The sequence below is a fragment of the Penicillium atrosanguineum genome (genome assembly GCF_028827265.1).
Source record: "Penicillium atrosanguineum strain IBT 20685 chromosome Unknown utg000006l_segment0_segment0, whole genome shotgun sequence".
In the NCBI taxonomy this organism is placed as follows: Eukaryota; Fungi; Ascomycota; class Eurotiomycetes; order Eurotiales; family Aspergillaceae; genus Penicillium; species Penicillium atrosanguineum.
The window spans coordinates 76,218-99,024 of record NW_026623138.1 but is presented as its reverse complement, the minus strand read 5'-3'; the positions used below and the strand labels follow the sequence as shown (position 1 = coordinate 99,024).

General features: G+C 47.5%; 9 protein-coding genes across 9 annotated transcripts; 3 read left to right on the top strand and 6 right to left on the bottom strand.

Annotated features, from left to right (window-relative positions):
* Positions 1-30: 30 nt before the first annotated feature.
* N7443_007137 (IQ calmodulin-binding motif protein) lies at positions 31-2,196 on the top strand (the record flags this gene model as incomplete). Its single annotated transcript, XM_056887193.1, has 4 exons — positions 31-279; positions 331-636; positions 694-1,399; positions 1,472-2,196. 4 exons carry the CDS (start codon positions 31-33, stop codon positions 2,194-2,196), a joined length of 1,986 nt encoding a protein of 661 aa, XP_056738884.1.
* A 537-nt stretch (positions 2,197-2,733) lies between these two features.
* Positions 2,734-3,998, bottom strand: N7443_007136 (uncharacterized protein; the record flags this gene model as incomplete). The annotated part of the gene is made up of 4 exons (XM_056887192.1): positions 2,734-3,127; positions 3,191-3,308; positions 3,365-3,740; positions 3,834-3,998. The coding sequence occupies 4 exons, from the start codon at positions 3,996-3,998 to the stop codon at positions 2,734-2,736; spliced, it is 1,053 nt and encodes a 350-aa protein (XP_056738883.1).
* A 2,269-nt stretch (positions 3,999-6,267) lies between these two features.
* On the bottom strand, positions 6,268-8,438 carry N7443_007135 (flavin-containing monooxygenase; the record flags this gene model as incomplete). The annotated part of the gene is made up of 7 exons (XM_056887191.1): positions 6,268-6,479; positions 6,559-6,765; positions 6,876-7,379; positions 7,438-7,521; positions 7,583-8,028; positions 8,112-8,228; positions 8,293-8,438. The coding sequence occupies 7 exons, from the start codon at positions 8,436-8,438 to the stop codon at positions 6,268-6,270; spliced, it is 1,716 nt and encodes a 571-aa protein (XP_056738882.1).
* A 901-nt stretch (positions 8,439-9,339) lies between these two features.
* N7443_007134 (uncharacterized protein) lies at positions 9,340-10,971 on the bottom strand (the record flags this gene model as incomplete). The annotated part of the gene is made up of 3 exons (XM_056887190.1): positions 9,340-9,752; positions 9,799-10,798; positions 10,885-10,971. The coding sequence occupies 3 exons, from the start codon at positions 10,969-10,971 to the stop codon at positions 9,340-9,342; spliced, it is 1,500 nt and encodes a 499-aa protein (XP_056738881.1).
* A 1,047-nt stretch (positions 10,972-12,018) lies between these two features.
* Positions 12,019-13,182, bottom strand: N7443_007133 (zinc-dependent alcohol dehydrogenase; the record flags this gene model as incomplete). Its single annotated transcript, XM_056887189.1, has 2 exons — positions 12,019-12,203; positions 12,255-13,182. 2 exons carry the CDS (start codon positions 13,180-13,182, stop codon positions 12,019-12,021), a joined length of 1,113 nt encoding a protein of 370 aa, XP_056738880.1.
* Positions 13,183-13,639: 457 nt separating this feature from the next.
* Positions 13,640-14,716, top strand: N7443_007132 (alpha/beta hydrolase; the record flags this gene model as incomplete). The annotated part of the gene is made up of 2 exons (XM_056887188.1): positions 13,640-13,826; positions 13,881-14,716. 2 exons carry the CDS (start codon positions 13,640-13,642, stop codon positions 14,714-14,716), a joined length of 1,023 nt encoding a protein of 340 aa, XP_056738879.1.
* A 1,613-nt stretch (positions 14,717-16,329) lies between these two features.
* On the top strand, positions 16,330-18,359 carry N7443_007131 (fungal specific transcription factor domain-containing protein; the record flags this gene model as incomplete). The annotated part of the gene is made up of 5 exons (XM_056887187.1): positions 16,330-16,696; positions 16,751-17,136; positions 17,206-17,337; positions 17,407-17,516; positions 17,573-18,359. The coding sequence occupies 5 exons, from the start codon at positions 16,330-16,332 to the stop codon at positions 18,357-18,359; spliced, it is 1,782 nt and encodes a 593-aa protein (XP_056738878.1).
* A 793-nt stretch (positions 18,360-19,152) lies between these two features.
* N7443_007130 (uncharacterized protein) lies at positions 19,153-19,830 on the bottom strand (the record flags this gene model as incomplete). The annotated part of the gene is made up of 1 exon (XM_056887186.1): positions 19,153-19,830. One exon carries the CDS (start codon positions 19,828-19,830, stop codon positions 19,153-19,155), a length of 678 nt encoding a protein of 225 aa, XP_056738877.1.
* Positions 19,831-20,451: 621 nt separating this feature from the next.
* N7443_007129 (uncharacterized protein) lies at positions 20,452-20,790 on the bottom strand (the record flags this gene model as incomplete). Its single annotated transcript, XM_056887185.1, has 1 exon — positions 20,452-20,790. One exon carries the CDS (start codon positions 20,788-20,790, stop codon positions 20,452-20,454), a length of 339 nt encoding a protein of 112 aa, XP_056738876.1.
* Positions 20,791-22,807: the final 2,017 nt, after the last annotated feature.

Here is a 22,807-nt window from a genome sequence, read left to right as displayed (position 1 = left end):
CGTCTAAGCCCTTATCGCAGCCACTACGCCATGCTTCCTTGGGAGATATACGCTCTCTGCAAACAATCGCAGACCGTGACATCTGAACTGGCCCGGCAGCCATCCCAGTGTCCAGCAACGGTCTTCAAGAAGCTTTACGAAAAGCAGTATCATGTTTCAAAATCAAAAGATGGTTTAACCGGACTCTCAGCGGAAGAGTTCCTCGAGAAGAACGAATTGCAGAGAGCGCATGCCTGCGGGAATTGGGGTTCATCAGAACCCAGCGAGCTATTTCTTCAGGTAAGACATGCCCCTCGAATCCTCTAATTAAATAACTCACATCAGAAATAGGTTTACCATGATGCGCTCTGTTCCTTAGAAAAGAATCCTATGGCTGGAGTTGTTTCTCCTCCTGTAATGGGCGGCACGGGCGTCGTTCCTCTGACGATTGTTGCACCCTTGCCTGATCTTTGCCGCCACCTAGCCAACTGCATTGTGCGAGCAGAACACGAAATCTTTTTGGGAACCAACTTTTGGGTCCACTCAGATGCAGCCACGCTGGTCACAAATGCAATTCGAGAATTGTCGAAAAGAGCTGGACAAGAAGGAAGAAAGGTGATTATGAAGATGGTTTACGATCGCGGCGATCCCCGTCAGGTTGGTATTTTGTCAAGTTATAGAATTCTATATCAGCGAGACTGATGTTTGCTCCAGGTCTTAGAGAATCGTCTGAGTGTTTCCGAGGACCAATACACCAGCGAAAAAGTCAAGCTTCCACCTGCTAGTGAAATTCCTAATGTCGATCTTCAGGTGATCAATTTCCACCGCCCAGTCTTTGGAACGTTCCATGCAAAATTTACAGTGGTCGATCGAAAGATAGCCCTGTTACAAAGTAGCAACATACAAGATAACGACAACCTTGAGATGATGTCTCACATTGAAGGTCCGATTGTTGATGGTTTCTATGATGCAGCTCTGCTCTCATGGGGAAAGCCTCTAAATCCACCATTGCCATTATTGGACACTCCCGCAGAGTCTCAGCAAATGTCTTGTTACGAGCTGGAAAACAGAGAGAGCCTCTGCAAGGGTGCATCTCAAGGCCTCTCGGATCTGCCTCAGCACACTACAAGTCAAGAACATTATGACATCAGCTACGAGAATGAAGCTGAGCGAGTGAACAGTAGTATAATCCCTCGCGGAGAGGAAACTCCAACCCACGCTGTGACACGTCACTTGAGTATGTTTTGGAATACGGCTTGCATATTCGATTTACTAAGGTTTCCGACAGATACAACAATCCAGCCGGATACGCTTGGTGATTCGCCAAACTCTGATCAAGAACCCCGAATGACCCCATACATCGTGCTACCTCGCCACAGTCCTGTGCCTATGGCATTGGTCAATCGGGAGCCTTATGGAGGTAAGTGAATTGTTCTGTCATCGAATTAGATGTTGTCACGCGGAATCGCTAGCTGAATTTCTGACGCTGTAGCTCCAAACCACAGTAGCGTCCACACTCCTCAGGATGCCGCATGGCTTGCTTCAATCAAGCATGCAAAACACTCAATCTTCATACAAACACCCAATTTGAATGCGGAGCCACTGCTAGAGCCAATGATTGAAGCCATTCGTCGTGGTGTGATTATCACAGCCTATCTATGTCTGGGCTATAATGACGCTGGCGAGTTACTGCCATTTCAGAATGGAACAAACGAAATGATAGCGAACAGGCTGTACAATGCGCTTAAGTCCAACGAAGAAAAGGCTCGGCTCCGGATACATTACTACGTTGGCAAAGACCAAACTCGACCAATCCACAACTCATTCAAGATGCGAAGCTGTCATATCAAGTTGATAATTGTTGATGAGCAAATTGCGATCCAGGGTAAGACTAAATATTTCTTTGAATACTTAGCCAGTCACACTAAAAATTTGTCTATAGGCAATGGAAATCTTGATACCCAGTCCTTTTTCCACAGTCAAGAAATCAACGTCCTGCTGGACTCACAGCTGATCTGTAAGCAATGGCTCAGCGCAATCGATAGAAACCAGAACACAGGAAGATATGGTGCTGCGAGTAGCAAGGATGGCTGTTGGCATGATCCGGAAACCAATGAAATACCTTCAGGGTCTATTGGTACAGACCCAGGACGGCTGAGCTGGGCAAAGGGTGTTGTTGGTGCTGTTAAGCGGGTACGGGGCGTGGGAGGCTTTTAATGCACAAATGGACCTAAGAGCGCACTTTGGCTTTTGTACTGCGTTTGCATTGTGTAATTGATTTTCCCTTGCTCGAGCAATAACTATGTCGTTACAGCAGCAGTCAGAAATAGTTCTCCCCAATTCTTTTCCCAGACACTCACGCTTTGGTTCTCGGCCCCGTACCGGAAACCACGCTAAGCCATATGAGGTTCCATGGGAAATATCTCTATCCAGCTGTATCGTAGTGTGTATATAAAATACTGGATTGTAATTTCAAATGAATCATTGTCAGTTGTCGTATCTTCCTATGGAAAGTTTCAGGAAGGAATCTAGAAGACGTGGAGATCGGACGATCGGACTTGATCCGCTTCCGCTCCCTTGCTTCGTTTCCCGAGATTATTCATCTTCATCCACATTTTTTTATGACGAAAGCTGTAATACTGCAGCAGAAAATGAACCTGATAGGCTAATATGGGTATCTTTCATGCTTCTCAACACTCTTGTTTCTTTCGTCATTTTCATTCGTTATTTTTCACGACGCTATACACCAGTATATTAAACACATAATACCGACTCTCGTGACATTCTAGAATTGAGTGTCTCATCATGACTTTCCATTCGCACGAAAACCTCGTTATTGTGATTACCTACAGAGGCATTCATGGTCCCTTTCCCGAAGATCGATAACTCCCGTCGTCTCATCCGGAATGTATGCAATGAGTCGGCCACGAAACGGGAATTGGACTCGTAGGGTTTTCTGGTGCGAATTTTGCGGCCGTCCATAGAGCGGAAGAGGGATCGGATAGAAGGGATGGATGTAGTAACGATGACCAGGCACGTTTCGATGAATAACCAACGGTCATATGTGACAGTCGCTATGGTTGGCTCTCTATCTGAGCTTGCGAGGACGCGCGTTTCTACGGTCTTCACGATTGCAGCGGCCATCGCACTTGATTAAGCTTAAATTAGTACATTCCCCGCACCCAGACGGTACTTCGAAGGTTGTGCTTACAATATGCCCAATCCAAGTAAGGTCACCAACCCAATCTTCACCCGGAGCTTCAAGTGCAAGTTCCAAAAGATATATGTCGAGAAAATGGCAAGCCCTAAATCGGTGGCCGCGTTGAAAGCTATGTATATCCATATTGTGAGAGTCAAGCGGACAAAAGCGTAGTCGGGTTCTTACCTCCTTGAAAGTATCCATAATAGGCTTGCACATGCAAGCCCCAGCATTTCTTCTTACCAGAATCATCCCATATCGCTGATCCGTGACCTGGACATTGGACGAAAATTATAATGATAAACAACGAATTGACAGCCACCTGCAGACCGATTAGGACCCACAATACGATTCTCTGGGATGGCATTTGCACAAGTAGTCCAATGATGAAGACAATGAAGGACACCCGACCTATAGCACCGCCAGCAAGACCAAGTGCCTGGGCCAAATAGTCATGCATGATGACTTCCGACACGGCTACATTACCAAGAGCCGACACCTTCTGACCAAATCCAAGTTGAACAGCGAGGGTGATAATAATCGAGCCGACAGTAGTCGTACACTGGAGACGGGGTCAATTCCCAATAAACATAAACGTCTGGCAATGTTTCACAACACCCAAACTTTAGTAGAAGATGATAAGAGGCTTGCTAACCAATGCGAGAGCCATGAGCAGATCATCCGTACCGAACTTCTCAATCCTCAGTTTCGCAACAATCCTTAGGATCACAACCATAATAGCGACTGCTGTAAAACCCCAAACATCTCTGAGTAAACGCGGGCCGGCATCATCAGTCGAATCTCTCGTTGAAAGAGACATGGTAGATCACAAGATTGGTCGGCCGACACAAGCGCGTAGGACCGCGAACATCTGAATATTTGGCTCATCAACTGAGCGTTCATAAACCAAAACTCGTATCAGTTACTTATCATAGGGGAGGAGAAGAAAAACCATCCATCGGAGACCTGAAGGGAGGCGGGCAGATAAACCTCAGAGAGGCGAATTAGGGTTTATCGGAGGCCTCCGCGCTCGCCGCATAAGCACGCGACCCCAGTAAACAGGCCGCTTGTAGATGGTTTACCCAAGGTTTATGGAAGGTTATATTGTTAGCTTGGAACCACCATGATGGTACAGGCCGCAATTGGCTGCCGTTGAATTTTGGTTACTGGAACTCCAATATGGCTGCTGCGATGGCTGAGATTTATTGCCAACTTATTCAAATCACTTTAACATGTGTTGATAGCAATCTTCCTGGCATCAAATAGGCTGTTATCAAAACACTGTGGCGCTTTCCTGAGGCAGCTCTGATACTGGAACCCTACAAAACGCAGATCTTGTCGTAGAAAATATTTGACTGCCAAGCCATTCAGGGGTGGCCGTAGGATTCAGGCAGTGGAGCTTGCCTCGCTGAGTAATCCATTCTGTGGGACCCGTTACTTGGTCGGTAACGCGAAGCGTACAAATCGGTACTACTTCAAAGGAATTTGTATGACGGGTATATGTAAAGAAACTGAACCGTAAGGTCTTGTAAAAGGAACGGAAAATTGGTAATGATCCTAAGTTAAATCTATGGCTAGGCCGATATAACCCCATTTTCTCCACTCTCCATACGTAATCCGACCTAGACCGTAACGTCGTCGGTAAGCGAGTGACCCATGTAAGCGAGTGACGCACCCCAAAACACCATAGTAAATGCCATAAATTACAACCTTATATCTCAACAACCATAGCTTCCTGTAGGACTTCCTTCTAAAGGCATGATATTTATGTTAAGTCTATTGTTTTTCGAAAGTCTCAAAGGGATTTAGGAAGTGGTGGTCAGATGAACATATTCTTGAAGCTCAACAACTAACATCACAGGGTATTTTTGGTAAAAGTTGCCAAATTAGGATTAAATTAACCTAGACTTTTTAACCAAAATTTTTATGTTCTAATTAATTAGGATTATATATAGTGAGAAGAATAATGTTATGGTTGTTGAGATACATTGTTGCATTTACTACGGTGTTTTGGGGTGCGTCACTCGCTTACATGGGTCACTCGCTTACCGACCACGTTAACGTAGTATACAATTACATCATGCGCTCCACCACTACAATATAGAAATATAGAAAGTATACATAGTTTATCCCCAACAATATAAAGTCAAAAGCGTATTACCCTATAAGATAGGGTGGCGAAAGCTAGTAGCGAAGTCCGGACTATAAGTATATGAAGTTCCTATAATAATAGTAGTAATAGATTTAGGCCTCGTCCTTACTCATAGGTATTGGAGTGGTGGAACGCATGATATAATGAATGCAGTTGTGGCCTGAGGTGTCACGAATATCTTAGGCGTAAGCAATAGCTTCTACATGAGGATAGAGATAGATCAGTCATCTACCCAATTCATTCCAGTTGTCACTACATTCTTTGATTCATGATGCCCCATTAAGTAAATTCCGTACGGTCTCAGTCGGGAAAACCGTACGGCTTCATCAAGGACACTTGCGACCTCTCACAGGACAACCTCTGCTACGTGCTGGTTGTGTGTGTGTGGTTCATTGGTTGTTGTTGCCCAGTGTGCATTACCAGACGGCCATTGAGCCATCCCCATTTCAGTATATATTTATAGGTCGGGCATTACTCATTTATTGGCGGGTTTCGGGTCGAAGGCTCAGACCTGCGCTTGGGTATATGTTTGGATATTAGACCCGTGGGTTACCTACAGGTTACATATGGGTATATAAATAGTTCCTGAATGAGGCCATGCTGTATTTACTTAATGCGACATAAAAGTCTAGTCTGTTCCTTTTATCATGAATTCAGTTCTATTCCCTTGACTCAAAACTTGTGACTCTCAGCACTTTTTGTCTATAAATACGCACGAGACATCAAGTAGAAATGACAGACCTTTCACTTTCTTCTAGTCCTTTGTTTGAAGATTGTGGTTTGTGTTCATTTAGTTTGCATAAGCCCTTTGCACTCTATCTTGTTGATTTTTCTTTATTCGATCAAGCTGTCCTTGGTTGGGTAGTCCCTTGGCTGGGTAGTCCACAGTCCATAGGATAGGCCCATGGGCCATGTCAATGTCTACTCAGATCTGTAGTCAAACCACTTTCGAGCCAACCTGGCATAACCAGGGCGGAGATTCAACTGCAACACCTTCTTCTGTAACGCCGTTACCTAGGGACTTGTACTTGGCCTCGGGATCAGCCCAGATCAAGTCAAAGTCCTCCCAGCGAATCAACGACGTGGTCCGTATATAATGAGCAACTGTGCCAGGCCAAGGAATGAACACTTTTCCTTTTGAGCTTTTATCTGTTGATTTCATATTTCCTGTTAGCCAAGTTTCTTGCAAATTGAGACCAATATATCGATTTGCCCAAATTGCACTCACACCAAGACTTGCAATCTCCACTAAAAGCCATCTTCCGCAGTTGCTGCTGGGCCCATTCATTGAAGCTCCTCTGAGAAGTTTCCTTGGCCACGATAGACCTCAGGTCATCAGTCTGTAATCGGTGGAGTAACCTGAGTATATAATCGCTGGTGGCCTGGATGCCAGGAAAGGCAGACCCGAGCACGGGAGTAATAGGTGGGTTGAACACTAAAAATCGGTGTTAGTATCTCAAGAGGTCAAAGCAAAGCATGTTCACAATAGCCACAGCATTTCAAAAGCGAACAATGCTAGTAGGACAGAGAGAAAGGTCAGCATACCAAACATGTTGGGAAAACGAGCAACAACAGCACCCATGTATGACTCAGTAGGCTTGTCCTTGCCCCAATTATCTGACAGAGAGTAACCATCTCTTCCTATGGTAGGCATTCTTGGCTCGAATGATGCGTCGAAGCCAGTAGCACATATAATTATGTCGACTTCGGTGACCGCTCCCGTTGCGTCGACAACACCTTTTTCTGTTATGTGAACAATGCTGTCCGAGATAACAGATGCATTTTTCTGTTGTAAGGCGTGCAGATAGTGGTCCCCGGGCGTGAAGCGTCGGCAGCCAAGCTCAAATTTGGGCAACAGTGTTTCTAGAAGGCGAGGATCGTGGATTATCTCTTTCATGTGTTGAATTGTCTCTCGCTCAAGCTTGGTCTGAGCCGGGCTTCCTGACCAGATAGCCTCGAACCCGCTAGCAAGGGTATTTTCCAACTGCAAACGATATTCAAGGTAGTACTTCGGGTCATTCTCGAACTTTTCCCAATCCTTGGCTGAGTCTTTCGAGGGGTTAGCACTGAGAAGCATAAGCTGACTTAAGTGCTCTACGTGACTTACAGTCTTTCTGGACAGCGCCATCGGAGAAGAGATGAGGTATCATCCAAGACGCAGTGCGTAGATAATTCACAAGTTTCTTTGCAACTAAATTTTATGTTAGGGCGCGGCGATCAAGCAGTTTTTGCGAACACCTTAACAAACTTACTTGGCTGGACTGCCGCAACGCACTGGACTGCGCTCGCTCCGTTTCCGATCACCGCAATACGCTTTCCAGTCAGGTCAACTGTTTCGTCCCAATTTGCAGTATGCATGAGATTTCCACCAAAGGTCGACAATCCTTCGATATCGGGGTATTTCCAGTTGTTCAGAGTGCCAAGGCCCTTTACAAGCACATCACACTCCTGCGTGACAACAATGAGATTCCCCGAGCCATCCGTTGTCTCCAGCTCGATACGCCAAGTGGATGGCTCTTCTTGCCACATCGCAGAGATTGCTCGGTGGTTAAAACGCATATACTTACGCAGCCCGTGCTTGTCGACAACATCATTAAGATACTGTCGGATTTCTGGCGCGGGGGCATAGAACTTGGACCACCGCGTGTTAGGCTCCCACGAGAATTGGTAGGTATGAGCAGGAACGTCACATGCGCAACTGTCCGTCTGAGTCAGCTCAGTTCTAATTGCAAGTGGAAAGGTCGAAGGCGTATAAGGTCAGGGTACATAAATTCGACTTACCCCGGGTATCGGTTTTCGTACCAGGTGCCGCCTAGCTCCGAGTTCTTCTCGAAGATCTCCAGTTCGACATCGAGCATGCGTGTGCTCACGTCATGTGCAAATTGGATCCCAGAGATTCTATGTTTTTTGATCATTAAGATTTGACATTGTTGTCCACGGTGACTGACAGGAGATGGCTTACCCAGCTCCCAACATCACAATTTTCAGCTTCCTGCGTGGGAACGCTGTACCCACTAATCTCTCGTTGCTTTGTCCGTAGCGGGGACTTTTGCCAGCCTGAATATCCTCATTGTGGCCATTTGCGCCCGAGTCATTCGAGAAAGTCATAGTCGCAGCTGAATAATTCCACTGTTCCAAAGGGTGTATCTGATAAGCTGTTAGCTTTGGAAAAAGAAATCGACCATTGTGCGTTTCCAGTCTTATATCCAGCGCTGCTGTGGGGCTACAACTCACCCAACACAAGTGCTTCGTTATCTCTAAAGCTCAAACATGCTCCCGGTCCGGCGATCCAGGACCGTGGGGCCCCACGGCCTGGTTCCCTCGGATTTCCGGGGACTAGTCGGCCAATCCCCGGCTAGACCTCTGAAAAATTTCCCAAAAATGAGGAGTCAGCGTAAATTCGGTAACGGGTGGAGAATTACCCTGAAATGTTGCGGCCTGTCGCCGTGAAGCCTTCATTGGTGGTCAGAAAGTTGTTGTTCCGTTATAATTTGTACAGTATTGTGCCGGATTCAGTGGTCGCCATAATCGTAGGTCATCCAATGGATAAAAAATGGCAAAAGGTCTGAATTGTTTATGAGCCCTTCGTACACAATCCATTGGGCATAGCGACTAATAATACTAAGACTGGACATGCTCCAGAGTGGAACAATCTATCTCCGGTCACTTATACCGATATTTTGTTTCCATATTCTATGGGATGTGATAGTCGAAATGTGTCTAGACTGATTAAATAGTATCAAAGTCTCCAGATCCCTTGATTGGTGCATACAATCACGGCGACACAGGGATGGCAATAGCGGGGGTGTTAGATAATAACAGCAGTGTATCCAGGCGCCAACGCTATCCTAGCTAACAGAGGGAGGAACGGGGCTTACAAAGAACTTCCTCTTATTACTGATGTTAGGTACTTAAATCCTTAATCAAGAACAGAAAGGTCATTTGAAAAACCGAGACAGAGTGTTTTGACCCATGCCGTGCTCTACCTTGATACACTCTTCAATTAAGCTCAAACAAAACGATTTGTGATGTTCCTTATTTTTGGGCCGAAAATGATAACGGGAATGCCAAGCAACAAGAAACCCCAAATAATAGATCCCAGCACAGAGTATACAATAGCAGGACCTGCGTTGTTCAACCAAGTGGGTACGATGTGCGACACTCCGAATGAAATCAAGGCACGGAGGGTATTGTTGAACACCATAACTTCACCACTCTTCACCAGGTATGAGTCGATGGCGTAGCTGAACGTGATTCCTGCGAGCACCACGAAGCCAAATGAGTGGATTCCGTACCCGAAGGCGGGGCCGATCCAAGGGAGCCGACGCTCCACGGCCACTCCGTATAAAACCAGGCCAACAGTGGCAGTAAAGAAGGGGAGGGCGAGCATGATCAGGCGTTCTTCGGGTTTATGGATCTTGCCTTGGTCAGAGCGCCGCCTGTTGATTCTTGCGCTGACAATATCAACACTCTTGGAACCAAGCGTTCCCCCCCAGAACGATGCCAATAAAAGAAGACAAGCTGAAGAGGCCCTGGTCTCCAGGGCTGAAGTTGTATGGCGGTGCCCCCAGGAGTTGTACGATGCAAACGCCCACCGAAGTAAACGCAGCCGATGTCACAGCGTACGCCAATGAGGACCAGAGCACCGTCGGCAGCAGCACAAAGTAGAATGGGCCTACGAAGCAGGATATCCAGCTGGCGCTGTAGTCAATTTCGGGATGGTGGACGAACCATATGTTGGAGTGCATAGATACCAGGGGCTCGGCTCGGTCCGCTTGGGCATGTGGCTCTGTGTCGGCGCTCGGCGTGGCGGTCACTGGACTCGTAATGTTTTGCTTCTCATGCATTTCCTCATTCCGCTGCACATCACCAGCAGTGATACCCACATTTAAGCCGCGTTGGAAGGTCGTCTCAGGGAGCCAAAAGAGCATGCTTAGCATAGTAATGCTGCAAGCGATCAAGATGATCCAGTATGCCCATCTCCATCCCAGACCCTCAGTTACAAATCCGAGCGCAGTCTGGCCCAGGGTAGCCCCGGCGAAGGTGCACAGGGCAAAAAAGCCCAGAGCTGTGGTCAGGTCGTGCTCATACCATATATCGCCGATAATCATAGGTGCAAATGCCTCTGACGCGCCGGAAGCGAACCCGCCAAGGACGCGCGCGCCGAGCAGCGACTCGAAGCTTGTCGCAACAGCCGCCCAAACTAGGCACGGCAACAGCAGAGCCATCGAAATCAGGACCACCCACCGTTTGCCGTAACAAAGCGTTGTGGGCACCCAAATCAGGTTGCTGAGGCCTTGGGCGAGCACATTGTAGGACATGAGGTACGAGGCGGTGGTTATGGTGACGCCGAGCTCTGCAGCCACTGGATCCAACGTGGGGACGAGGCCGGCCGCACAAGCATTGTTCAAGAAGGCATTAGCACAGATATTCAGTGTGATCCCAAGTTTCATCCACCTCGTCCAAGTCTTCAGGGCAGTCAGTTGACGGTGCATTCACGACATGGAAGTGACAACAGCGTGCGGAGGGAAAAAGTTCATTTGCCGACACATACCAATGGGTCTTTAGTCACAATACCTGACTGCACTGGTCTATCAACAAGCCTTTCAACCTGCTGAAATTCCCCAGACATCTTGTTCATTGTCGTTGATTCTTGCTGTCGAGGTTTCAAATTTCACTTGAGGAAAGGCGGATACTAAAGGGATCTCGGCACAAGAAATTCCAGAGCAGATTGGGTCAACTCTAGATCGAGATAGAGCTAGAAACCTGTTTGCGGTGCCCCAGATACTGGCTATGATAAGTCCCAAATGGCTGTGCCTTAAGTTGCCAGCGGTACAAAGATGCTCTACGGGCCCCTTTATGTCCAATCTCACTAAGTGAGACAATTTTGGAGCTGGATTAAGTGGGCCGGGGATTGATTGGACTGCCGGCGCTCTAGTTTCTTGCCCGTGGGGAAGCCGTGAATTTCCACTTTAAGGTTTTTTAAGGCCGAACTATCTATCTCCCCACGATATAGGGTCACATAATCGTATAGCACCGGAATGGGCGATTTTGAATTAACTTTACCTCAGTGTTGAGTAGATGTATTCTGATTACTCCCATCCCCCAACAGATAAATGCGAGACGTGGAAACTGTGTTTAGGTTTTAGTTGGCTAGAAAATGATAGCTAATTTCGGGTCCCGTTCAGCTTTTATACCCAGATTTAAATATTGTAGTGGTGGAACGCATGACATAATGAGTACAGTTGCGGCCTGAGGTGTCACGAATATCTTGGGTGTAAGCAATGGCTTCTACAGGGGGAGAGAGAGGAGAACAGCAGCATCTACCCAATTCATTCCAGTTGTCACCACATTCTTTGATTCATGATACCGTATTAAGTACATTCCATATGGCCTCAGTCGGAAAACCGTATGGTCTTATTTAGGATTGCTGCGTTCAGGATTGCTCGTACGGTTCCACGACCCAACCCGTACGACCTCACGGCCTCACCAAGGACACTTGTGATCTCCACTAGGACGACCTACACTGCATGTTGGTTGTTGGTGTGTTATCTATTGGTTGTTGTTGTCCAGTCTGCGTTGCCAGACAGCCATCGAGCCATCCTCATTTCTGTAGTTAAAAAAGGATACTTTGTTATTTATAATGAACAGGATAAGAATATATTTGTTCTTGAAATTTATTGATCATTCAGGGAGGAATCAAGGTGACCACTCGCCCTGAAATCTCATCATTCCTCAACTTCTCTAATATCTCACCAGTTCGACTAAAGTCGATGAGCTCGACCTGTGGCAGCACCGTATTGGACAGCGCCAGTTGGAATAACTCCTGCATTTGCTCCTCGTTTCCAGTAGCCGACCCTTTAATCACTAGACCTATGCCACTAATTAGTATTAATCCGAAAATATTTTTGCAGCTGCACAAACCTCGATCACAACACTCAATAGGCGAGATGGGGATGTGAAAATCTTCACGAGGCAGACCCACGCATACCATCACTCCGCGATTGCGGATAAGCTTTGGCGCCAACGTATAAGCCTTTTGCCCTCCAGGCACCACCACAATTCCATGTGCGAATTCTCCATCGGTCAGCTCCTTCACTTTCATCTCTATATCTTCTGTCAAAAAGTCCACAAATGCCTCTGCGCCAAGGCTCAGGCATAACTCCCGCTTCGCCTCCCCAGTATCGACCGCCACGACCCTGTAACCCTTAGTCCGAGCAGCGATCTGCAAACCCAAGTGGCCAAGCCCGCCTCCGGCTCCAGGTATGATAACCCAGTTGCCCCTTTCAAGTTCTGGCTCGAGCCGCGAGATGGCCCCAGCCATACTGAGCCCTGCGCACAACAGTGGAGCTGCGACCTCGCTGGGCAGGCCGTCAGGGATGTGCGACAAATAGAACGCGTGTGCAACCATATACTGCTCCAGAGTTCCAGGAACATTTCGGCCCGTATTACGCTGTTGCGGGCAGTTGTTTGGGAACGCTGGTATTGAGGAACACACGGAGCAGACGCCACATGCGCTATGTAGCCACCTGATTCCGACACGTTGACCCAGAAGGGTTGAAGGTGCGGACGGACCAAGCGCGATAACCCAACCTACACCTTCATGACCCGGGATGGGCGAAGTTGTGCCCCAGCCCATGAGGCCACGGAGGTCGGAATGGCTTCTGGCTGTTACTATGATACCGCTTAAAAGGAAGGTGCAATCATACCAGATTCCGGAGCACTCCAATTTTACGAGAACTTCATTTTCGCCAGGTCGTTCCACCGGGACGCAATTCTTGAAAATGATGTGTCCATTTGGACCAGGGTCCTGGATCATTACTGCTTTCTGTCTTACTGGGATTTCAGCCATGTTGCGCAGAGAGACCATAAGGCGCGGCGGGTAAGAGATCCCAGCTGTCGTACCAACTACCTCATTCCGTTATCATATCGTATTGATATTTATTGACCGCACGCTGTCTTGCAGTTCGGTGCACGAGCACTCCGTGGTGCCCCACGGCATAGTATGTCCGGCGGGGATTTGGGTCTAGATGCAAAGTCGCGGCCCCCACGGCCGCTGTTCAAATAAAGACCAATTCAGTATCCACACCACGTAACAAACTGGACAGGTCCGGGCCATAGGTTCCGGAATAGAAACGCCACGACCGACTCTGGAGGGCGAGAGGAGCAGGAGGGTGAGAGTAGCACCGATGGATGATAAAGGCGCCCTTGGTCTTTTCACCGCAGTGCTAGCAAAACGGTTCTCCCTTACATCCGTGAGCCACCTGAACGATTGAGAACGTATAACGTGTTCACTCTACAATTTCAACATGCCTTCATTTATTCCAGAGGGCGGCCAGACGCTAGTCTACAGCGTCGTCGACGGCCATAATATTCAGCTTGATTACTACTTGCCTCCCAGTGCAAAGGGTACCCTACCCGCTGTGATATACTATCATGGCGGTGGAATGACTGCTGGATCCCGACGAGACTTTCAATTCCCGCGCTGGTTGTATGGTTAGTTGTCAATCGTTCCTCTCGAGAAGTCAATTTTAACTCAAAGACTTGTAGACCACTGCCAGAGGAAGGGCTACATATTCATCGCGGCGGATTATAGGCTTTGCCATCCAAGCACTGCTTTCGACCAGATTGAAGACACAAAGGCTTTGTTCACGTTCATTGCCAGTGATGACTTTGCAAAGGGAACGCCTCAATCAATCTCAATCGACACGGCTCGTATTGCCGTGGCGGGGTTTTCGGCAGGCGCTTTCTCTGCTCGCGCAGCATGTGTCTATGCTGAACCTAAGCCAGCCGCTCTCTTGACGGTTTTTGGTACTTGTGGTGACTGGCTTCTCAAGTACTTGACGACACGTCGGCCGCCGACGTCTATTGCCACATCGGTGGATCTCACTCAAGTCTCCGAAATTCTGGCGGACAAGAGGGTTATTAGCGATGACACTGCACAGGGAAATTGGTTTACTAGCCGTTTTGCGCTTGCTGTTAAATGGGAGCTAGATGGGGAGTTTCTTGAAGGCTGCCTGGGCCGACCTGGCCTGAGTGCTCTGCTCAACGGGTCTGAGGACTCCAAACGAGCTATGGCACTTTCGGAGGATACAAAGCCGGCATTTTTACAGATCTTCGTGACCGAAGATTACCCTCCTTCTGTTTTTGTTCACGGTACTGCCGACGATGTTGTTCTCCCACAGGAAAGTATGAATCACTTCAATCAACTAAAAGGACTTGGGGTTCAGACAGAGCTACTACTTGTGAAGGACGGGCCTCACGGACTCCTCGAGTCTGGCTCTGCAGGTCCTCCAAAACCTTGGAAAGGCTCACTCGAGGCGTATGAGAGGGCTCTTGAATTCATCGACGAGGTATTAGAGAACTGTAGTCTATCTCAAGCTTGAGCTTTGCAAGTCGACAACGTCATTGTTTATTCAAGGGTACCACTATAGCTGATGTTTCTTGAAGAACATAACGTTCTGATACAAAGTCGTAGAAGAAAGTACACTGATTGGGCGCATACACATTTTTAATACTTGCATAGCACCAGTGCTTTTTATACTTAGAAATATTGCTCCACTAAGCAAGCCTCTATTGCTTGAGCCGAAATATTGGCTTTGGGAAGACTTGGTGCAATTTAAAGTGAAATTAATTTGCCGTTCTTGTCCTTCTATATCGGCACCAATAATTAGCCCACTCTGGATGCCGAATGACAGAAGCACTGTAATTTGAATACAAAATTTCGCTACTGCTTAGTGGGTATTTCGGGATGATATCTATTTCCAGTATTCATTTGTAGCCACATCATTTAGAAAGCTATTTGGTGCACTCATTCTTGAATAAACGAATCCCGCGATGCGCTTTCCATTAGAAGTGCTTCCCACAATATCCCCGAGGAGCGTATGGTAATACTTGGGAAACAACGCCTCTTCGGTAAGCTCCGAGGTAACGGTCTCCATACGCTCAAGGACAGATCTGCATACCACTGAAGAGAACCTCTATCCGTTTGAACTTGGTTATCGATATAATAACTCCCATCCTGGAGATTAGCTTTTTCAGCCGAGATCATATTCAGCTATCGGCTTGCGGGAAGAACCGAAAGTGGAGATAGCTCCGGGAAGCCCGTGGGGGCCCACGGAACTGATGAATCTTACGCGTAGACAGCTCATTAGAACTATTATACTAGTCACAGCCACCTTAATGATTTCGATGCTGTTTCCTTATAACCATCACTTGTTATCATGTAAGTACAGCGAATTATATCACTAAACGTAGAATTCGCATTCTTTATGGAATTTTACTATCGACGGGGCCAAACTTTTCGTTCTCTCTCCCTATTTAGTAGAACAGATCGGTAGATAGAACTTTTAATAATTGCCCTTTTCAGTAGTCCAGTAGCTTCATCGACTAATAATGCCTCAACCGCAAGGCTTAGTATGTCAAGACTGGTCTAACGTTTTGCGTATCTGTTAGTGGCGCCGGTCCCGGGATTACGTGGTTGCGGGGTTGTGGGGTTGCGGGGTTGCAGCCTTGGGACCCGAGCTCGGCGACAAATGCTCCAAAATTTCCTCTCTAATTTTCCCTCTTTTCACATTGTTACCGATGAAGCCTTTTCAATGTACCGAATGTCACCGCACCTTCACCCGTGCAGAGCATTTGGAGCGGCACGCCGTGTCACGTGAGAACATCCCCTTGTTTTGCCTCGTTGCGCTCATATTGATAAGAGTACAGATACTGGAACACGACCCCATCGATGCTTGTGCGGAAGATCATTCGCGAGGATGTTTGTCTCCACAACTGCCACAGGCGGTGACGATGAAAAAGCTAACATGGGTGTCTTAGTGATGCTTTCTCGCGTCACCTACGGGGTTGTAGATTCGGTGAGAGGAAATCTAATAATTCAACGACAGAGAGGCCCGTCTCGGATCTGCGGCCGAGATGGGCATGTGATCGATGTGCACGTTTGAAGTCCAAGTGCGACTCTGGCGTCCCTTGCCGCCGCTGCGTCTCGCAAAGCATGACCTGCTCTTACAATCGCGGCTTGAATCACCGGCGTGGGTCCCCGCACCTGGCCGATTTGAACGTATCACAAGTCTCTGATTGTGATGAAAGTAACTTTTCTCCACACCCTCCGAATACCTCCTATCCTGCGGCACAGCAGGCCACCGGGTGCAGCGATATACCAGCAGCGAGGGCGCACGGCAACTCGCCAGTAGACTGGGTTAATTGTGTTGAGGGTGCTTCTGAACTCAATATGAATCATGTGCATTTTGATCAGGAGCTTGATTCAGTCACTGACTATCCGTGGAGCTTCAACATGTCCACTTTACCACTTTTGCCTCCCTTTGGTCTTGAGGGTGCACCGGACTTCATGTTGGAGAATTGTAAGGCGCATATTAGCCTAGCTGTATGAGTACATTCATTGATCTGTATTCTAGTCAATTCCCCGGGCATTGAAGCCGCCGCCCAACGACTCAGTCAGCCAACCCTTACTTCTCTGTCCTTAGAACAGCTGGACCCGCTGTTCGCAAAATGCGCAGCAATCAAGGCCTTACTACAAGAACCAGGGCCGGTGGTACCCGAGGGGGTCTTGACGAGTTCAATCAATCGAAACAATTTACTACTTGCTCTACAACTTTTCAGCCAGAACTTTCAACGGCATATCCCGTTTCTCCATGTCCCCACTTTTGACTTGGCGACAGCATCCCCGCTTCTCGTGTTGGCGATGTTCATCGTTGGTGTCTGCTATACTGACATCATTCGCCCCGCCAATCACATATTCTCAATGGCCATACAAGTATTGGTTCATATTGAGAGGCAGCAGGTAAGTTGGAGATGCAACAGCTTTTTTTCACTCAAGTTAATGCTGTGCAAAATGACTTACGGTATTCAGCACGAAATTGATATGACCGAGCCTACTCTCTCATCAATCCAAGCAGGTATTGCCGCTTTTGCGGTCCTTGGAAGCTCCCAAGACGAGACTGCCCACAGAGTTATACCATTATACTGCGCGCGAATCGTCTCAGTAAGTACATTGTCCATGTCACTCGATCTCTCACTCACATGCCTCCTAACTAATTTTAAAAACTGGCAGATGGCCAGAAGAGCCGGAATTCTCGATATGAGTCCCACCGTAGATCACAGAACGCTGACCGAGCAGACATTCGACTGGCATTTGTGGGTCGAACGCGAGACTCGGACGAGGTTCGCTCAAGACAGATCGCGGATGGAATATATATGCTAACATTGTCACCTGACAGAATTGCTAATACCTTGTTTTGCCAAGATATGGCCAGCTGCATTTTCATGGGCAAAGCACCGGCCTTCGCACCTCTTGATTTACACATCGAGCTTCCAAGTTACGAGATCTGCTGGAACGCTAGATCTCCTCAGGCATGCCTGCAGCATTTGCAATCTATGCCTCCGCAGCGCAAGCTCTCGTCCACTCTTTCTCAACTACGGATACTTTCTCTTTCGTCTCAGGAACAATCACCTCTTGAAGTGTCCGCTTTTGGGATGTTCACACTGTTAAAGGCTCTGCATTGCCTGGTGTGGCAGGCAAACCACCATGACCTGGACCGGCAATTGGATATCGGTCACTGCAATTTCAGCTCACCTCCGGTTTTGATTAATCTGGATCAACAACTTGCAAGCGACTTTTCAGGGGCTAATATCATTAAATTGACGGCGCAGGCCGTCCGACGCAGAGGATCTAGCACTTTTACTAGCATCAATGATGTGCTTGACAAATGGCTCACCATCTGGGAGCAACGGACCTGGCACGACATAGAGTCTGAGAATATTTCCTTCTCGCTTGATCCACTGCCCTTCTGGCGGCTTGCCAAATTATTCTTACTTCTTCATTGTGGCAGGGAACACTTTTCTGGCAGCGAGTTTTCATCTGTAAACAACACAGGTGGGACATTACAGGACAGCCGTGCATCCCAGGCCAAAGTATTTCTTTGGCTTGCTAGGTTACGACAGAAAGATTCTGCCGACCGAGTCCAAAAAGTGGACTCGCTGGCGAGTTTGATGTCACCGATTTAGCAAGATTTGAAGCCTAGTCACCACAAGCGGTCTATGTAACCTCAATCAAACGCGATAGAAGGCATGGCGTAAACCTAGCCCATCTTTCAATTTCACCCCAAAAAAGACGACGAGACCAATCTTTTCTACAGCATAATCTACACCTGTCATCAAAAATGGCAATACTGTCATACTCATGCTACGATAGCTCAATGACATGTACTTGTCAGTTCCTCTATACAGCCGTGCTCAAAATCACCTTGACCAATACAGCCCTGATTACTCTTTTCTGGCCCACCGTTAGAGTTCCTCGTTCTACTCTAGTTCTACCATCTTATTCTTTAGTTTTACTTTTATCTTTTTTAAGTACATTATTAAGACTTACTTAAATTATATATTGTAGTGGTGGAACGCGTGACATAAAGAACGTAGTTGTGGCCTGAGTTGTCACGAATACGTTGGGCGTAAGGAATAGCTTCTACATGGGGATAGAGATAGATCAGTCATCTACCCAATTCATTCCAGTTGTCACTATATTGCTTTGATTTATGATGTAGAATTAGGTACAGTCCACACGGCCTCACTGAGCATGACCTTTACCGCAGGCTGGGAGTGGTTGTGTGTGTTCTCTTGGGTGGTGTTGCCTAGTCTGCATTGTCAGACGGCCATCGAGCCATTCCTATTTCCATAGATGTATATTGTAAGTCTCGTCTCGTCTCCACCGCTATACTGTTAACTCAAGAGCGGAAATCTCAACTTCCAATACAATCTCATTGAAACAGAGCAAAAAACAAGGCTAGTCTTTGTCTTCATTTTATTTCCCTACCGAAGCATCCGTTGCCTCATGCAGACGTACCGTCACTACCTCCGCCAGGGAGCTGATTCGCGTCAACCCGCAGCGTATCTCCCAGTCTAGATTGACATCCTCGATCTGATCGAAGCGCTGCAACAGACGCACAAGGACGTAGCCAGTCTCCGCAGGTGCGAACTGCTGACCAATACAGATGCGAGACCCGCCGTTGAAGGGGATATACTCCCAGCCGATATTGCGGTTGGCCCAGCGCCCGGGCTTGAACTCATCGGCATCGGGGCCCCAGAGCTCCTTACAGCGGTGCATGACGTGCGTGCCGTACATGATGTGTTCTCCCTTTCGGATGACGATAGGGGAAAGACCGTCGGAACCACTGCCGCGCGAGATAGAGGTGTCGCGGGTGGCAGAGCGCCAGTTAAAGGGGACAACCCGATAGATACGCAAGGTTTCGTTCATACAATACTGCAGGTACTGGCAGAATCTGAGGGTGGCGAAGGTGATATTCTGGGGCGCAGAGTAGGTGCCAAACTCGGAGACGATCGTTTCGCGTAGTTTGCGGAAGACGTCAGGGTAGCGCGCCAACAGCAGGATGGTCCAGCTGAGTAGGGAAGCGGTTGTATCACGGCCAGCCAGGAGAATGCTCAGAAGTTGCGAGCGAATCTCGATCGGGTCATATGTCATGGAGACAAGTGCATCTAGGAAGACATAGCCCGCGGGCTTCTCCTAGTCCACGGAGGACTTCTTGCCAGTTGTTACGGCAGCCAGCGTATTATTAACAAATTTGTCCAGAAACTCATGCACCTGCTTCTCCGAATGGCGGGTTTTCTTATTGTCGACAATACAGGAGAGCTTCTAGAATCGGGTCCGCTGGGCCGCAACCCAATGAGAGTAGTCAAAACACGAAGCGAACCTATCCTCGGGCCGGCTGAGGCCGTGCAATGCACCCATCTGGCTTTCCAGACTTTCGCCAAACAGAAACTCAGTAGCGGAGTCGATGGTTAGTCGGAAGAAGATCGTCTAGATATCTGTGCTGGCGGTCCACCCATTCGCCGCGACAGGCATTGCCTTCATCGCCTTCTGAACATGGTCTTGCTCTAGATCTAGCTGGCTGATCTGCTGGCGGGTAAATTGGGGGCGCAGCAACGAGCGGGACCGCGACCATTCCTCTCCGTCGGCCGTGAACTATTTGCCTTGTCAAATACATGTCGATTCAGCTTTAGGGTAGCAAGAACCCACTATTCCTGTGCCCAGCAGCGGGTGTAGGCTAATGCGTCGAGCTGCCCCAAGCTCGAAATCTTTGAACTATTTCGCCAGCAGTGCCTGAAAATTCTGCGGATCGATAGTGAAATCATTGTTGCGGCCAAGATTGCGTAGGATGAAGGTTGTGACGTAACGGCTCTGATTTTCGCTAATGACCGTCACACGGTCCATAGCCAGCTCGGGGAGGGTGTTCTCGCAGTCTGCGGCGAGCGACTCCCTGAGGTTGCCGATTCCCAGCGGGTCCTTACATGGGTACAGCGGCACGGCCCCACAACCCAAGCTCTTGGCCTTGTGCAACTGCTGCCACGAGACGTAAAGAAAACGGATAATATGCAGCACGAATGCCGCGGCGGCAAATCCGAGGACGAAAGAGGTAGCCATGGCGGATATTGCAGCTCAGGGAGAGGAGGGCGAATGCGTGGCAAGCAAGTGCAAGAACATCAGCGTTGCTTTTATCTCTTGAATAAAGGATAAACATCGCTCCCTAGCACTGAGGCTTCTTGTGTGTCCCTGCCAGTCAGGATCTGTTGTAGTTTATGCTTATTTAGAGATAGAGATAGATCTGGCTAGGATTCCACACCTATTGTACTGTTATATTGTTGTCTGTAAGTCAAGGCGCCGTTGCTGAGGATCAACCTCCACGTTTCCTGTATATCCGTTACGCTAATGTCAATACATATGCGCTTTTTATCTTTTCCAGCTTCCTCTCTATCAATTCTAAGGGCCAACCCACTAAACCATTGTTCTATTGACAAAGTCACTGGAAACTTCGCCAGTCTTGACGGATATCTATTTGAGGTCGGTCTCCTTAGATCCAATGCTCGACCTAAATAAAAGTTTCTCTATGTTGCATTTTCACTCCTAAATCCAAGACGCTTAAAAACATCCGCTAGCATTGTGTTTCCTTCACCTCGCGAGGCCGGCGTACCCCTGGCTTGATCTCCTGCTGCGATAAGGTGACCTAGTAAAGTAGCGGCGAATCGTAGATCATTTTCGTCGATAAAGAACTTAGCCTTAACCAAAACTTTATTTATACCTCCAATACATTTAATTTACCTGCAACTCGGTTTATGTGGTGGCCACTTCCAGATGTTTTCTGTATATCTATCAAACCATATTATATAACGTTAATATATGCCTTTTAGGTTATGGCTTATACTCCCGTGGAATCCTTACGTATACTATACCCGCCTTAGATGGGTAGGTAAAATTATTGCCTCTACAATCTCGGTGCCATTCTAGCCATTATTTATCCGCCTCGCTGTTTGGTTATAGAGATATGCTTACAGGTCCCTTTGATCTTCTAGCATGGCCTCTACCTCCTCTTCTCCCTATATTGACTAACTATAACTCCCGAACAAAACATACGTTCTGTTATTCCTATTGTATAAGATCAGAGTTTCATCTATGTACTTACTCTATGCCCTCGTATCTCCAACTAAAGCACCTTGAAGAGTAGTAATATTGTGTGTATAGTGAACTGCACATTCTGGGATTAGAAGAGCATTCTTATCGGGGAAATACATATTCACTTTAGCTAGTGTCTCAGTATCCAGTACCATTTAAAAAATAATTCGAATATCGTCAATAGTTAAAGTCTATCTTTTGATAGCAGTTGAGCCTGGCGCCATAGCTCGGGGTTAACATTTACTGGGCACGGCTGCTCGTTGACAAATTTGTACTCGTTATTGCCCCAGACTATCTTTCCCGAGTCATTTTTTAATCGGACATTGCTTTCGTGACACCCGGAATCCGCGGTCCGCACTCGCAAAGTCTGTAGTATTGCCAAGAGGTGAAGTGTCGCTAATTCGGTCTTTATTTGCTATCTTATAGGGCGTCTTTGTCGTTCAATGCTGCTAGGCGTACTCAGTTCATCATATTGACCTTAGTTGTTGTTATTGTTGCGGGGTATCTTACCTCCGGTATTTATTTCCAGCACTAAAGCTGTGGTGCCGAATAGCAAATTATACTCTCGGCATGGGTCGTGATCTCGGCGACTCCATACACTAAACAGATGAGACGAAATTGATCTACCGAGCTTGCCGAGATTCATATCTAAATGGGTTTGAAGAGTTGAAGGCTCCCTGCTCTTTTAATTATAATGAAACACTTCTTAGTTCATTTAAAACTACCTTGTGTCGAAAATGATTTCAGATTTTCAAAACTCCGAGAAGATTATGATGAAACATCTCGAAACAAAGGATAAGCATCCGCAAGGGCCAACTGCAGACGATTTACTGTCGTCTGAGAGAAACAATCCTCCACAAGATTGACAGGCGTTTAATCACTGCTCTTGGACTCATGTTTGCAGTGTCTGTAATTGATTGGACCAATCTTGGCTCCGCTAACATTGCAGGGATGGCCGAGGAACTGGAATTAGAATCGGGATTTTGCTATG